The sequence below is a fragment of the Perca fluviatilis genome, chromosome 20 (assembly GCF_010015445.1).
Source record: "Perca fluviatilis chromosome 20, GENO_Pfluv_1.0, whole genome shotgun sequence".
Taxonomy (NCBI): Eukaryota; Metazoa; Chordata; class Actinopteri; order Perciformes; family Percidae; genus Perca; species Perca fluviatilis.
The window spans coordinates 28,922,944-28,939,480 of NC_053131.1; the positions used below are offsets into that span (position 1 = coordinate 28,922,944).

Here is a 16,537-nt window from a genome sequence, read left to right on the forward strand (position 1 = left end):
TAATGATTCTGTGTGATGTAAAAAGGAGCTCTCGCAGTGACTAACCAACAGAGAATTTTCAGCTGACTCCGCAGTCACCGTAGCACCTCTGTGGAGCTTTTTAGCCTCTTTTGGCTCATCGTTTTGGCACAGGAGTCACATTTAATGTAGGATTCTGTCTTACTGCTATTCAACCCTGTTTCCAGCAGCAGCAGGTAGCCACTTTCAGCAACCAAACCCTTAATAAACAGACACAATTAGCAAAAACAAAAAGTCTACAACTAGCATGCAGAATAACCAGATATTTGCTAAGAGAGTGGATATTGGACTTCTATTCATCAGTTGCCAAAACCGGATCTCCAATTAGACAACACTGTTATTCTGGGTCTGTGTAAGTAGCTAATTGTTAGCCAACACGTTAGCCATTACAAACTCTAAAAGGATACTGGGTTGTGGGTCCGTCAACACGGGTTCTTCTGCCCCCTAATGGTCAAATATTGGTTTATGTTGCTTTGACATATTCTAACCTTGTACCAAGATGCAGGAAAGCCTAACAAAACACATCAATACAAAGTTCTAGTGAAAACTCTGTAACTGATACGTCGAGCGTTTGTGAATTAGGGGATGTAAGGGGTTTTATTAGCCAAAGCATGTAGTTGTTCAGGTTATGCAAGCACGTAAAATCATTAGATTAGGAATATGTGGTTTTCACTGGACAGTGAAGAAGTGGAACTGGCAAAGCTTAAAGGTGCCCTGCCACACGTATTTTATTACTTTGTGGTGATGTCTGAAGTTCTACCATGGACTCTCTAACATTTTTTTGAGGAAATAAATGCCTTGGTTACCTTGTTTCAAGCCATTCTAGTTTGGTGTAGAAAGCCTGCAGGAAGACTCTGCTCGATTTCTGCCAGTTCTCATTAATATTCAACAAGCTAAGCAGTTTGAATCTGATTGGCTAACAGCCAGCCAATGAGAGCCTGGCTGTCGGCATCCTTTACCCAGCGCAACTGGACGAGCTCATGAATAGTAATGAGCTCAGGCAACACGATGTCAGACTGACCAGCTTTTGTAATTGGCCTGATTTCTCCGCTTATTTCTCTTCAGTGGCTAGAGCTGACAGAGGAGGTAGCAGTTCATTTTCACATTCACGACACAACACAAACACATATGGATCTAACATATTTCAAAAAAATACAAGGAAAAACGGTGTTGTGTGGCAGGGCACCTTTAAGTGGTTTGCATTAAACGTGTTGGCCAGTGTGTGTGTTGCAGGTGAACAAAGTTAGTCTGTCCCTTTGTCATGCCCTCGGTGGCTCCCTCCAAGTGTTATCTAACCACAACAACAACTGGAGCCGTCGCCTGGCTGGCCGAAACAAGGGGAACCAGTGTTTGTCGCTGACAGGAACGGCTGAGGGGAAATTCTGCTGTCCTCTGCTCTCCATTCAAAAATCACTGTCATGCTGTAATTCTCAGGAACACAGGACACTACTGTGTGGTGTATGGTTGTGGTGTATGTCTGGATAACCAAAGTCTTTTCCTACGTGTATGGTTGTTCATGTCTGTGTATGTGTGTGTCACGTCAGACAGCGCTCATTCCTCCCTGCCTGTACTGTACTGTATGTTCACACACACAGACCATCAGGTTATTTTCCGATATTGCACGCCAGTTGTTTTTTTCCCCTCATTCGCCATTACGCTGCCTCTATCCATGAATGAGGGGTTTGTTTGGTTTTTCCTCCAGCTTTCCGCTGTGCACTGTTACCCCGGTTTTGCTCTCCCTTTTCCTGGCCTGGACACACGGCTGGGTTCCCCCCCCCTTAGCCTCACAGAGGAAATGATTTCTGACTGGGAGAGATGGGGCAGGAACGACAAACCAATATATCCTACCTCTGAACCCGGCTTAGGAGCGCACTGCAAACTATTTCGGTTACAATATGCCCAGGCTGGTGCAAAAAAACTTGGCTTCCACTAGGTTCTAATAGAGTACAAAGAGTCTTCATAAAACGTCTGTGGTTGGTTCAGTGAGATATTGAATAACTGATTTTGGAGAATTATTGAACTTGCGCCTTTTATGTGGGTTCACATGTGCAAATGCACATTCTGCCAACCATTCAATCCCCTTTGATACTATGCAATTTATTCAAAAGGGGAACAGCACACTGCAAGTCCTATGGTTATCATAATGTATCAGAAGAAAGATTACTTCCTGGTCTTGTATCATTTTTTAAACCATATTGCATTTCATTGTAAACCGGTGAGGCGCTCCAGCTTCCATCCTCGCCTTGACATCCCTCTAAACACACCACAATTCCACTGCTCTTCTTTTTCCTAGTAACTCAATACTGGCCCGAGTACAAGTACAAACTTTTACACATGCAGGTGCACAAGCGCACGCACACACACACACCGGTGTGTGTTTACTCATTTTTTAAAAAGGTTGTCAGAGCCTATCATATCAGCTAAGCTGAGCCTGCATGCCATGGAAAGAGAAAGGAGGGGTCTGATCCATGTCCTGCTTCCAACACAAACCCCTCAGCCAAAAAACAAATTAGCAAAGAGACACAGGGGAGGGTTTATGACTATTTATTCAATTTGCTATTGAGTGAGAGGGGGGAGGAGGGGGGGCTAAATTTCCCCTTTTTCTCCACCAGAACTGTTGTGGAGAGACAGCTGAAGGCTTTGAAGGGAACAAGAGATGTTTTGGCGAGGGGGAAAGGGGTGAAAGAGAGGGCTAACCAGAATGTTCTAGTGCTCCCATGGTATGTTGACAATTCTTAAAACGTGGGGAGGGAGATTTGGAGATCGAGTCTTGAAACAGGGGCTTGGAGTGTATTTGTGTACTCTGTGTTGCTTATGTGTGTACTCTATGGGCACGTACAGTACTGCATGTACAGAAAATATTGTGAAATACGTAGCTGGCGTAATGTTTACATCAATGTAGAAATGAGAAGCCCGGAAAGGGGGGATGACTGTGTGGCCGAACGGATTCAAAATGGGTTCTGCCTTTCAATAGCATTCATTGCTGACAGTTTAGCTTTAAGCTGTGGGATCAGGCGGCCAGTCAACTGAGGGCCAGCCAGAGATTAGAGCCGATGTACAGCGAAGCACAGCAGAGGCCAACTCACCTTCTTCTTGCTGCAGTAGATCTGCCATTTCTTCTCATCGGGCAGAGCAAACATGGCCTCCCTGTTCTTATCCGTCAGGTCCAGTTCATCCTGCAACAACAACAATGATCGTTTTTTTATTCATTTTCAAACCATTGCGCCAACCATTTAAAAAGGTGCAGTAGGTAAGACTTATAAAACTAACTTTCGGTCATATTTGCTGAAACTAAGCCTATGTTCCAGTAGAACTACATGAAGCAGGTAATTCACCACCTACAGCCTGTAGTGCGATTTGCAAAAATCCATCGCTCCCTGTTCGGAGCCCCCCGGCCAGGGGGGTGTCTAACTGCGTGTCAATCACTGCTCATGCACACATTAATTCTCCCTTGTGGGAGGAGGGGCTTAGGAGACAGTTTTGGGCTTTAGCAGAAAGGGGGGGGGGGACTGAGAAGTTGTCGATGTTCAAATTCTTTGGCCAAGTCCTGGATCTCCACAATCCTACCTACAGCACCTTTAAATGAATACGCATTGGATTAGGTACGATTTTTTTTTCATAGTATAGTCAACAATACATTGCAAAAAAAACGTGATTAATATAAACCCTTTCATATTAACATACTAATTAATGACGTGAATATAATCACCCCATCCCTCAGGACACAATCCATATTGTTTTGGTTATCCCTATGACAATACAAAGGTTTACACAGTCACTTTACACGGTGACATTTGATTGTCCGAACTTCACATCTCCGTTCCGACCGCTCTCCGCAGACTACAGAGGAGTGTTTTTAATATTCACCCTGCTGCTCCGCTCAATTCTTCAGCTTGGTACAAGCAGCCTCCTGCACCTTTTGAAATGCATATGAGGCCAGGAAATTAGTCTCTGTGTGCCAGGGAGGGAAAAAAGTAAAGTCTTGGAAAAGAGAGATGGATAGATTTGGGTTGAAGAGAGAAGGAGAGAGAAGGAGGAAGGAGACAGAAAGAAGAAAGAGAAAAGGGGCTGTGTGGTTCTGGAAATGGATAGCACAAAAAAAAAAAAAAAGAAAAAAGAAAATAGGAGGAGAGGATGAGATGCTTTAGCGCAAGGGCTTTGTGCTCAAGCTCACACTAATCTCATCATAATGGTTTTGCTACCATGACGTCAGCCAGAAGTGCCGGGGGCCTCCTGGGCCCCCCAAAGTGAAGATGGCTACCAGTGCCGGAGGTGGGGCCCCCTTAAAGCCGGCCAGTAGATTCACAGGGTTTGTTTTCGTCCATTCGGCTGGACGGGGCGGTCTGAGGTGGCCCACATTCCAAGCATCCAACACTACGAAGAATGACATCATCTCTCACCCAGTCCTTTCAATGGGACAAGCAGCAGCAGCATTATTGGGGCTTTGGCCAAAAAAGGGAAAAATCTGAAGGGTGTGAACTTCAAGGGGGTCTAATACAGATAGAACCCACAAAGAAGCTTTAGAATCTTTTGATCAAAGCTTCTTTTTTTTCTTTTTTTTATCTCCGCAGCATGAATTCAATGATTCATTGTAAGCTCATCATCCAGGGTCTACATTACCTGCTGCGGTTATCCGTGGCCCTGTACTCTCATGAGCGTCAAGCAGAAACCGAGACCTAAAACTAGCCATCTTGTGGCAGCTCAACATCTAACCCCTGACCCTCCGTCCTTCCATCTTTACAGATTTCGGGCTTTGGGTTGGACCACGATCCTCTCTCCTCATCCCCAGGCTTAGAAACTGAGGCCCGAGAAGCCAAGCTCGTCTCTGGCACGTTGCCTGGTCGCCGGGTCAAAGCCCTGCTGTCCAAGCTGCTGCTGTTTGGAGGAGCTGATACTGGGGGCTGGTGGGGAAATCACTGAGAATGACACCCCTGGATTTGAACCAGATGGGAGCCGAGCCCGGGCAACTGATCTCTATGCGCCTTCTTGCTCACTCCATCTACTCCCTAGGCCTCTCAATGTAAGGTCTTATATGGAGGGGAGTTATATGAGAGCAGGATATACGTCAGCAATAAAAATGAGGATTTAGGTGTCTGAGGAGCTTTGTTTTTTTCTTCAAAAATTTCATTTGGAAATGGATATAGGATTACTTTATGGCCCTTACATAATATTTAAGGGGTTAATAGGATAATCGTCTATATCCACGATCTTCCACTTCCGGGATTGCTCCGTTGCTGCCGGAAATTCCGCCTTATGTCGCTCCTTTTCGGCCGGATGTCCATCCATTACCTTGCGCTTTCTTTGTGTTGGAATTTTAAACTCCAGTGGATTTCTGAGGAACTGCTCCTCAGATCTCTGCAGGGTAAATCCAGACAGCTAGCTAGACTATCTGTCCAATCTGAGTTTTCTGTTGCCCGACTAAAACTACTTCTGAATGTAAACGTTCCACCAAAACAAGTTCCTTCCCGAAGCCGTTTTGCAGCGGCAACCGGTGTCGCGCTTAGCACCGCCCATGACGATTGCGATTGGTTTAAAGAAATGCCAATAAACCAGAGCACGTTTTTCTCCCATCCCGGAATGCTGTGGGGACTAGCCAGACCCTCCTCCGCAGCGCTGTGGAGGAAGGTCTGGCAAAGCGAGACTAATAGGATAATGGAAAAAAAATCAAGTATGGTAGCAAGAGAAGGATAACAGGAAAGGAGTGGCAGGGCTGGCTAAGGACTAATGTATCTGGAGATTTTTAAACGAGAACTGCATGTTTCAGTCGGTTATTGTCAGGTAAAAGTGGTACCAGTCTACAGAGAATCAGAGAAAAGAGAGATGAAGTTGAGGATGAGGACACTGGGTGGGTGGAGGAATGTTCATGTCACGCCAGCCAGAGGACTTTTCTTTCCAGTTATGCAATATTTCTCCATTTTCTTCTACCTCCAATTGCCCCCCCAAAGCCTTTTTCCAATACTACATCTACATCACATGGCCTCTCTTCATGACCCAAAAAACACCCAGTCCCGCTCTTAATCTTCCAAAACAACACTGAACCACTTTCCACTTTGCTGTGTAAAACCTTCTCTTGATGTGCCCCGGTCTTCCTTCGCCAGCACGCTCCAGTTGGGAATTCACATAAACCAAAACTAATATTGTTACACCTGCTGTACGAGAGGGGGAAATATACATACCTAAAGGCTTGAACCTCCCATTTCATATTTCCTCCACAACTGCCTATTGAATAATGTTACAAATGAAGAAAATGGTGTCGCGGTTGTGTGCTTTGACTGTCAGTTCCGCTGCAGACCGACTAACCTGCGCATTCATGTCATTCAAATTCCTGTCTCTGTCCAAGACTGGCGGGCTTCCCACATGTGCTGAGATTATACAGAGGATATGGTGGACAGAGATAGGGATCAGAGAGAAAAACTTTACTTACTTTCACTTAGAAGCACTACTGATTTCGTGTCATCATTTAAGCGTAGCCCCAACATAATTGTGTATGTGAGGCGCAAATAGTTATTACTGCATTTACACAATATTATGTGTATCCACTTTTAATTTTACTCCGTAGTTCAACATTTTTGGAAGCACACTTACTCACTTTCTTTGTGAGGGTGAAATGACATATGACCCATAATGACAAATGCATTAAGAACACAGCTGGAGTAAGTACATGTTTAACATTAGCCTAGCTTGGTATAAAGGCTACATGCATCTGTTTAGCCTCCAACCAAATGAGATTAAATGCTCCAATTGCTGTGATTAAATGCTGAAATTAAAGGAGCGTTCAGACAAAAACTGTTTTGCCCTGGCTTAAGGCCGTTTTATGCTTCGGTTTTTATGCTTCTGCGTCAACTCCACGCCGTAGCTACGGCCGCTCCTACGGCGTCGTGACCCTTTCGGAGTTCTGCGTCGGGGTTGCTTTGCATCGCGGTGCATTTCACCGCCATAACGCTAGGGTGTGATAAGTCTGAGGTTATTTGCGAGGTGTCTGCCAGCCAGTGTATCTTATGTTAGCAAGGAAACTTTAGCACAACTGCCCACAAAGTACCGCTTGCTGGCAAAGTGCTAATTTCCAAATGTTACTGACTTATAGACACTTTACAAACTGACAACCCTATCGTCATAATTTTTTCCATTTCTTATAATACTTTATATTTTTTCTCCTATGTCTATTTAATGTGTATTTGTGTTATTGAGGTGTGTACATTTTTTCTTTTGAGCTGCTGTAGCACAGCAATTTCCCCAGTGTGGGATTAATAAAGTCTATTTTATCTTATTTTGTACCCCCCAGGGATTAGAATGACGAGGATATCTAGCACATTTGCCAGCGGTCATTGGTTTATTCATATTAATTAATTTGTATGACATAACAGAGGAGTCAGATGATACAACATGTCTGTTGGAGATTTAACCCTTGTGTTGTCCTCATAGTTTGAGGACAACACAACTTGTATTTAAATCAGAAATATGGGTTTCTTACAACCAAATTGCCCCAAAATAACTTGGATGCATGCATGTCCATTGTATGGAACCTAGACAATATTCTTCGCAAGTAAAGTAAATGATTACTTTCATTGTATTTAGTTTTTTTTATTAATTTTCATTTGTCCAGAGAGTCTGGCCACTATCCATTGAAAAGTGTTAACTTCCTTGAAGGCGGGTACTCTGTTGAAGTTTAAAACTATTGGATCTGCCCAGAGCCACTCTGGATCTGCCGTAAGCAATCGCTAACGTTTGGTCGTGACGCATGTCATGCGTATGTGCAACAAGAGGGGAGACCGACAACTACCGGCTTATATTTAGCATTAGCATCGCTAGCGTTAGCCTTGGCCAACTCCTTCACCACTAACGGAGCGAGCTGGAAAAATCTAACTTTTCCCGAACCCCGTGGGGAGGAGGGCCACAACATCATGGCCCCCAACACAACTCAGCAAATATTGTTCTCGCTCGGGCTTTAACTTCTGGATATTCGTCAGCGTTGTCACAACGGACCGAATGGCTTCGCTCGCATCTTTCTAGAGCACAACCTCAGCGTCATCGTTCTCAGCCACTCCCTCTGTTCGCTGATTGGAACGCCAAATATTTGGCCAGGGAATATACCGCAAACCCAGACTGAGTACTGAAGGGAAATGAAAATTGGGCGGAAGTACGTAGCATTTGAAAAAAATATGTTTAAAAAATGGTTTTAAAAGAGTATCTGACTCAACTTTGACATAAACCAGTGTGTGATTCACTCAACATCCTCTGATCTATTAGTCAAAATAATTCATAATTTTTGCTTTAATTTTTAAACTCAAAAAGTAGGTAGTATGTCAAATAATAATAAATAAATAAAAACTTGAAAAAAGTGCTAACATTATTTTTAAGTGTCAAAAGCAGTAAAAAAATAAATACAATAGTGCCAAAAAAAGTTCATTTTCAATTTTGATGCGGAAGGACAACAAGTTTGTGGTCGACGGGAAGACAACACAAGGGTTAAAACTCTTATCTCCACCCTATGGAACGAGTGGAAAAGAGAGTGGTGAGTCGCAATGACACATCGGAGTGAAGTCAGAGCAGTGTGGGAAAACCTAAATACCTGCTACTGTTGTTTAGACTATATGTCCACTCCATTAAGTGCTCAGAGACAGGAGATGAACGGCAGGAGTGGGGGCAAGGCTTACAAAGCAGAGTGGAGAGGTGAAAAAGTTGAGAGTGCATTTGAGATAGGGATGGAAGCAAGGCAAACAGACCCCTAAATGTGAGAGAAAAGGGGAAGAAAGGGGTCAGCGTGTGAGTAGGTGTGAGTGACTGCCATAGGAGTGTCTCTGTGACAACTGATTGAGAATGTGTGAGGCTCCACCTAACTGGGAAATGGGTGTGTGGTCCAAGAATGACATCCTTTCACATGCATGTGGCAAGTGGCATTTACAGAGTGCACCTGAATGTCTTTACCTCATGTGAAGTCTTACAGTACAGAGGGTCTGTCTGGCGTAGCACACACACACACACACACACACACACACACACACACACACACACACACACACACACACACACACACACACACACACACACACACACACACACACACACACACACACACACACACACACACACACACACACACACACACACACACACACACACACACACACACACACACACACACAACAAAAAAAAAAAAACAAACACACACAAAAAAAACAATCATGCAGCAGTCTCTGGGCGAGACAGGAAGGCAGAGGAAAGACAGGCAAGATGGCAGGAAGTCATATGAGACCTCAAGGGAACCCACAGGAAACTGTAGCTGCCATTATTGACCCAAACGAGTTTCAGTGAGAGTGTGCGCGTGCGTGTGTGTGTGCGTGTGTGCGTGTGTAACAACTTGTTCCCGAGTTCTTGGCACAAGGGAAAGACCGAATAATTTACCACTACCAAGAAAACTTCTTATTCTTAAGATATGGTGAGAATGGATTTAACCGCTTTAGGTCCGTTAAAAAAAAATTCACCACACACACGCATGCACGGCTCACACCACTTTGCAGCATTCAGATGAGTCATAATATCCTCTCTTTGATGAGTCAGTCAGTAGCCTAGCCTAGCTTACTGCCTCTCCCGTTGTCCAAACAAGGCTTGACCGACTTACATGATAAGGTTGGCTCAGGACAGTACCAGCTGACTTAGGAAGATAGCATTAGAAATGGGAAGCCAGTTAGACAAATGCAAAGGAAGGACAGAGGGAAACAGAAAGAAGAGATGCACAGTGACACACAGCGTACGCAGTGGAGGAAACTCATTCCCAATGCCTCAGAGGGTGGAGAACGTTTCCATTTCCCTGTTGTTATGCAACCCATTCTTGATTCTCGTCCGGCTCAAAAGTCACACTGGAGGGAACATTAGGAGAGGATTTATGTTTTAAAGAGTCCGCTTTGTACTGTGATTGGGACTCACATGTAGTGAATGCTATTAAAAAGGTTGTGGCGCACAGATGCGGTGCTTGACACTGGACAGCTGGATCGCTGCCCAGAGTGGTTGGATTAAAACTGTTCCAAATTACGAGACAGAGAACGAAAGAATGAGGCTCCCACATAGGGAAAGAGACAGACAGACAAAGCAGATAGAAAAAGAGGGCAGAGAGAACACACACTAATCTGATGTCTGCCAGCACTGTACTTGCCAGATGTTGGCCTACTAGACCTGATTCAGTTGCACCAATTGGGCTAGACGAGTACAGTGCCCGATGAAAACATGCCTGGACCGATCGCTTGGCCTCCTGTGATGCTGCTTGCAGCTTTCTCCGATGTAACCAAGTAAATTTACTCAAGAACCGCACTACACAATTCTGAGGTACTGGTACTTTACTTTATGCTACTTTATACTACCAATCCAATACATCTCAGAAGCAAATATTGTACCCATTACTCCACTTTATTTGACAGCTCTAGTTACTTTGCAGATTTATTTAGAAAAAATATACAATTATTGAGCCCCACCTTTACCAGCTGCAACATTAAAGTGATTAACACATGAATGCCTCAATAATCATAATTCAGTAATAATTTTTTTTTTTTTTTTTTTATATATATATATATATATATATATATATATATATATATATATATATATATATATATATATATATATATATATATATATATATATATATATATATATATATAAAAACTCTGCATAATGACTACTTTTACTTTTAGTACTTTAACCCGCCTGTTGTCCTCAGGTCAAATTTGACCAATTTTCAAAAAGTTTCTACATAAGAAATCTGGGTTTCTTTCAACCAGATTCTCCAAAAGAAAACATATGGAAAAAGACAAAAAAATGTTAGAAAAAAAGTTTTAATTTGAAATTATGACCAAGAAAAACAAAAAGTTGCTAGTGGATGGGAAGACCACACAAAGGGTTAAGTATATTTTGATGCCGATACTTTTGTACTTCGACTTGGGTTCAATTTTGAATGCAGAAATTTTACTTACTTAACAGAGTGTTTTTACAATGTAGTATTGTTACAGTACTTTTACTTGAGTGAAAGATTTGAATACTTCTTCCAGCACTGATTCGGACCATGTAGAAAGTGTGGCGGTGCTGTTTGTGAAGAGAATGTCACTCGCCGGCAGGACGGACAGAACAGAGAAGTCCTTCCTTTTATTAGATAGACACACTGTACATTATATCCTCTCTCATCTCAGCACACATCTCATTACAGATGGGTGAAAGAGGGTCTTCCTTTTTGATAATAAAAGAAATGTGGGGATAGCATACATTTGCAACAGTTATGCAAAAACGATAATGGCATACAGATGCGGAGTCAGACTTGGCATCTTCCTTCATTCAACAACTACGATCTAAAGTGAGCTATTGTATTCAACTATTCCACAGCAGATTCTCTACCATGAGTGCCTCCAAATCTGTTATATTTTTTGTTCTGTGTTTACTTTCTCTTTTTAAAGACGTTACTCTGCAGTGTTTCAGCGGCACTGGGTAGTCGGGTTCAAGCCCTTGCAAATGTGTCGAAACATCGCGACTATATGCCGACCGTTCCACAGTAAACGCAATGTGTTAATCGCCATCAGCCGAAACTTGTAAATACAAAGTCTAGTTGTCCCCAAACAACCTCGCACTTTCTTCTTTTTGAGGAACCAAACTGCCACCAGTGAGGAATGTATCCAAGTACCAAAATGACTGAGCAGGACCCATTCTTTAATTAACTAAATATGAGAGCAATTTCGCATTTGATGATACAATTTTAATAGCAGGGAATTGCCTTGTCGCTGTTCTTGAAGCACTGCCAAAATTCACACATGGCCTATATATCAACTATGCGTGCGAGCCTTGGAACGCTGGTGGAAAGAAACTGTTTAAAATGTACCCAGATCCAAATAACAGAACCCAGAACTGTGGCACATTGGCTATCAGGAAATTCTGCAGCCAGCTGCAAATGTGTAGTTTTATTGATGTGATCCATTAGTTCCTCTGATGTGGCCTTTGTTCATTGTGTCTAAAATCAGTGCCGATTGCTTCCAGGCTCATTTGCATGGGTTTGTCAAGTTCGTTATGGGCACAGAAGGCTTTCATATGGGTTTATGGCAGACTTGAAAGCCAGTTTATTCTTCAGACATTCTCTAGAATGAGTTGTTGCACATTTGGCTGAAGAACGGAAGTGTTTACACAAGGGAACCAAAGATGGCTCCCACACATGCTTACTCTGCAATATTAGTTTTGTCAGCTAGACACCAAGGACAAAAAGTCATCTCTTTTGCTACATGACTTATTCTATGCTCCTGCATTTTTCATGAAGTAGCCGAGAAAGTAGTAGAGGTTGCTAAAAAGGTTAAACATTTGAGAATGCATCCAATGTTTGGGTATAATGTAGCAGAGCATTAAAAGCTGGTGAGGAAAGTGTGGTTTTAAGATACCAGGGCTTGCTGCTGTGCATTTGGGTGGAGAGTGAGCCATGGCCAAAATATATACAATGAGTTACCCAGTTTAGGAATAGTAATACGCAGGGTGTGACTTGTTAAGAAAACATGCAAGAATCAAATCCCCCTTCCAATACCATGGGAAAGTTAACAGTCATCTCCCCATGACGCTCAATTTTTCTGGCTCAACTCAACTACCACGGCCCCTGAAAAGGACCGTCATATGATGGTGCCTGTAGCCGGCTCGCAGTCACCTATTGGCGGCTATACAACTGCCGCTGGTAGCCGGTACCTGGAGCTCTGTAGCGGCTGAAAAAACCCAGCAACCACCGCTCAGAATGTTTTTTTTTTTACAGTGCTTTACTTAGTTTAAAATACTTCTATTTTAGGTATATAATATATGGTCCCCACCAGGGATAAAAACAATTGAGCAGATGCAGGGATATGTACACCAGAAAGGGGGGAATCCCCCCCTGGAAAAATCGTACCCTGGTAGTAAGTAATATCCATTTATTCTATTCCACCTCTATCATTAGCCACGTGATCTTCCAAGAAAGCACAAGGGACAGACATCACACCACGCATTTCATTACATATCTCAATAATACAATCATGGCACAATAGACAAGTTAAGGATTTTCTGGCCAACAATTTTTCATACTTCAATATTACTGAGACAAGTCCGTGAAAGTCTTTTCTCCCCACTAAGAGTGTAAGCTGAGTGTGCACTGGCTGGACGCAGTGAAAGACCCCATTATGGACGTGAAGACACGTGGAGGTGGTTTACTCCTCCGTTTGGCCCAGATCTGTCGCTCCCACTCCAGAGGCTCCATTGAGTCTCGTTCTACTCCTCAGGAAAGGCTTTCACAACAATAATCCCATCTCCTGTTGCCATGGAAACACGCCATGTTATGTTATTCTCTATTTTTTTCTTTATTTCCTCCCCTGTGGCACAGCTCCTCGCGTCTCTACATTAGCTCTCTAATGTCAACATTACAAGCATTGTGTCCAGACAGAGGGACTGCTCGAGGTCAGGTTGTACCGATTTTTGGACCACCGGTCAAATGTGTCAGCAAGTCGGCTGCCGGATCGGTAAAACAGATGTCTGGCCAGATGACCATTACGGGGGCGGCTCTGGCTCAGTGGTAGAGCAGTCGCCTGCCAATTGGAAGGTTGGTGGTTCGATCCCTGGCCCTGCAGTCCCATGTCGAAGTGTCCTTGGGCAAGAACTGAACCCCCGCATCAGAGTGTGAATGTTTATCTGATGAGCAGGTGGCACCTTGTACGGCAGCCTCGGCCACAGTGTGTGAATGGTTCCTGTACTGTAAAACAACTTTTGTCTTTTAATATTCAGTTTGCCTATATCTGAGCATTTCATTCATTTCTGTGGAGAAATCTAAATGAAATTGCCATTTTTAAAAAGGGAAACTATGCAGTTTTTTTTAGCTTAATTGACCTTAACTGAACAGCTTCGGAGTCATTGGAAAGGTTAATAAGGTTATATTATAGGACTGTTTGAGTTGAATGGTGGTCGTCTCGCTCCCCCCTAGCGCCTGTGAGCGGAAAAACCACCCTTGCAACTTTCGGGACGGCGAGCCGGCGAGCCGGCGGCCTCAGCGTCAGGAAGTACCACGTGACATCATGTCTCGTGATGTAACTAGTTGCTTCACGGCACTGCACGCACACAGGAATCGGCTAGCTTTAAGAACAAGGTAGCGATGGAGTTTTTCACACTATGGTCATGGCTGAGCTGGCAAAAAAGAAGCAGAAAGCTAGGAGAGCATTGTCGGAGGAACAGAGGAAGAGGAAACGGCAGACTGACCGAGCAAGGAGTCAGACACGAGGAAACATAGGAGCTGCCAAATATCTATTCCGAAGCTGTAGGGGGAGCTCTATAGAGAAACCTGCCAGCAAACGGCGAAGAAATTGCCAAAACTGCATAGCACCCCTTTAAAGTTTGGATTTTTTTATTTGAGCTATAAAACAGGATAAGGGCATGGTGAAGACCTGAACACAAACTATATTCACAGAGCCTTCCCTCTGTGCTAAACAGCCTCGTCCTGCATTGGAAAAGTACGCAGTTATAACAACCAAAGAGCTCCTGTAATAGAAAAATGGCCAAGCATCATGGAGAAGAAGTCCAAATGACCCAGATCAGTGACAGACTTGATGAAGGTAGCAGAAGGATACACGTCACTATGTCCGGTTTTCAAAATAAGGTATTAACAAAAGGGTTTACACGTATGGAAATACGATTACTTGAAATATATTCACAAGAAGTAAAAAAAAAAATAATAATAATAATATGTTACCATGCAACAACTCGAGGGCTCACAGATTATTACACTTGTTGACTTTTCGGATTTCCGGTAATCCGTAGAATTCATGCAAAACTAGGGGGCGCAATCATGAAACCAACAAATACGAATTTTTCACTTTTAGGTTCAGATTATTTTCTCAAACTGAAAACAGGAGATTATTTACAGAGCAGCTAGTATTGCTATTTATGATTTGATGCAACTTAATCAGAGGTGGAATTGGACCTTTCAGTGCTACATTCAATGCCGGAAGTCTGCAGTAAAGTAGACAAGATGAACCGGAGCCTAACACAGACATTAACCCAAAGACAAAATATCTGAGTGACACCGTCAGATGCAGCCATCCAACAAGCATCTGAAGAATAATCTATTCACAACATGTGGAAGGGCCCAGATCCAATGAGAAAATGCCAAATCTGCTTTCTCTCCTGGGTCGAAAAAGCTGCAAGTCAAGAGGTCTGGAAATCGGGGATGGACCCGTCGGCTCTGCTTCTTCTTCAGCTCAAACATCTGTGTCAGCTTCATCGCAAGCTCAGACATTTACCCCCAAAACTGAGCTGTGGGCCATACAGTCCTCTCAACCATGAGGACGGCTGTGATTTTGCTAAGCACTTCCAAATGAAAAGGCGTGTTTTTATTTTATCCCAGCAATACATGTCTGTGTTCGCTTTTCCAAAACTTTATCTCCATGTATGCATTTCATCAGGCCACATAGGGCATCGAGTTTGTTAAAAAAAAAAAAAAAAAAAACCTGTTGGTTCTCCGTAACTAAGCTTTAGTTATTGCACAGCTGAAAGCGCATTAGGTCATTCCAGACTTGAGATACTGATTGAGGCAATCAATGTCTTGATTGCTAGAATCCTAACTTTTAATTTTCTCCAATCAAGCCAATAGATATACTGCAGCTACTGAGGTTTAATGGCTTGAGCATTACCAGTGATTATAAAAAAGAAGCCTAGACAGCAAATTTAGGATCAAGTCAGGTCAATTAGCTGGAAACATGGGGAAAGGATCACTGTTGGGAAAACATCTGCCTTGATAATAGTGAATAATTTCCTATCGCAAATGGAATTTCACTTAATTTATTTGGACAATTGGAGCAGTGATTTATTCTGCAGCCGGGGGAAGTTTAAGCACTCCCCAGGACTAAGACTAGTCCTGTAGCCATGCTGCTGAACACAATGTTGAGAGAAGGAGATGGAGTCAGAGATAGAAGGAAATCTGAGGTTAAGGGGAGGCATGGCAGAAGCTCTGAGATGGAGACAGACAGGACCCAAACTGAGCAAGAGACAGGAAATGAGCAAACAAAGAGACAGCGAAGCCCCGGTTTTCCAGCAAAGCCAGAACCAGCTTGCATGGCAGCTGAAACCCACAGCAGCCTGCTCCGTTCTGACAGCTGTGCCCTGATCCCTCTCCACATCATGGGTACATGCCAACACAGCCATCCCGGTCTGGCACAAGTACAGACAAACAACTTCTGCCAAGCGTGATCTGTGCACAAGATGGGTACTGTCGCACAAGGGTGGACTGCGTGTAGTGTAAAGGATGAGCCTCTGAATTTGGTGGTGTGATGGGGGTGGGCCGTGGCCTCATCCAACCATCAAGACGCACTCCCCAATCGCTTCCAATCCCTGTCCCTAATCCTGTTTGGTCTGGATAATGAACAACACGCAAAGGAAGGAAAATGAAAAGAAAATGGGCTGCTCAGCATTAGGAAAAGAAAATTTCAGGGTTTACTTTGTACCAAAGTCTTGTTTTGAGCCAACTTCATAGATTTGACTTTAATGTGCAGCA

General features: G+C 43.4%; 1 protein-coding gene across 3 annotated transcripts in view; it reads right to left on the reverse strand.

Moving 5' to 3' along the window:
- The window catches only part of daam2 (dishevelled associated activator of morphogenesis 2), a 108,414-nt gene that overhangs the window by 50,681 nt on the left and 41,196 nt on the right, over window positions 1-16,537 (reverse strand). For all 3 annotated transcript variants that reach the window (XM_039785647.1, XM_039785645.1, XM_039785646.1), the window contains exon 3: window positions 3,105-3,194. In XM_039785647.1, the coding sequence (XP_039641581.1) occupies window positions 3,105-3,194 (90 nt within the window). The remainder of the gene's footprint in view (window positions 1-3,104; window positions 3,195-16,537) is intronic.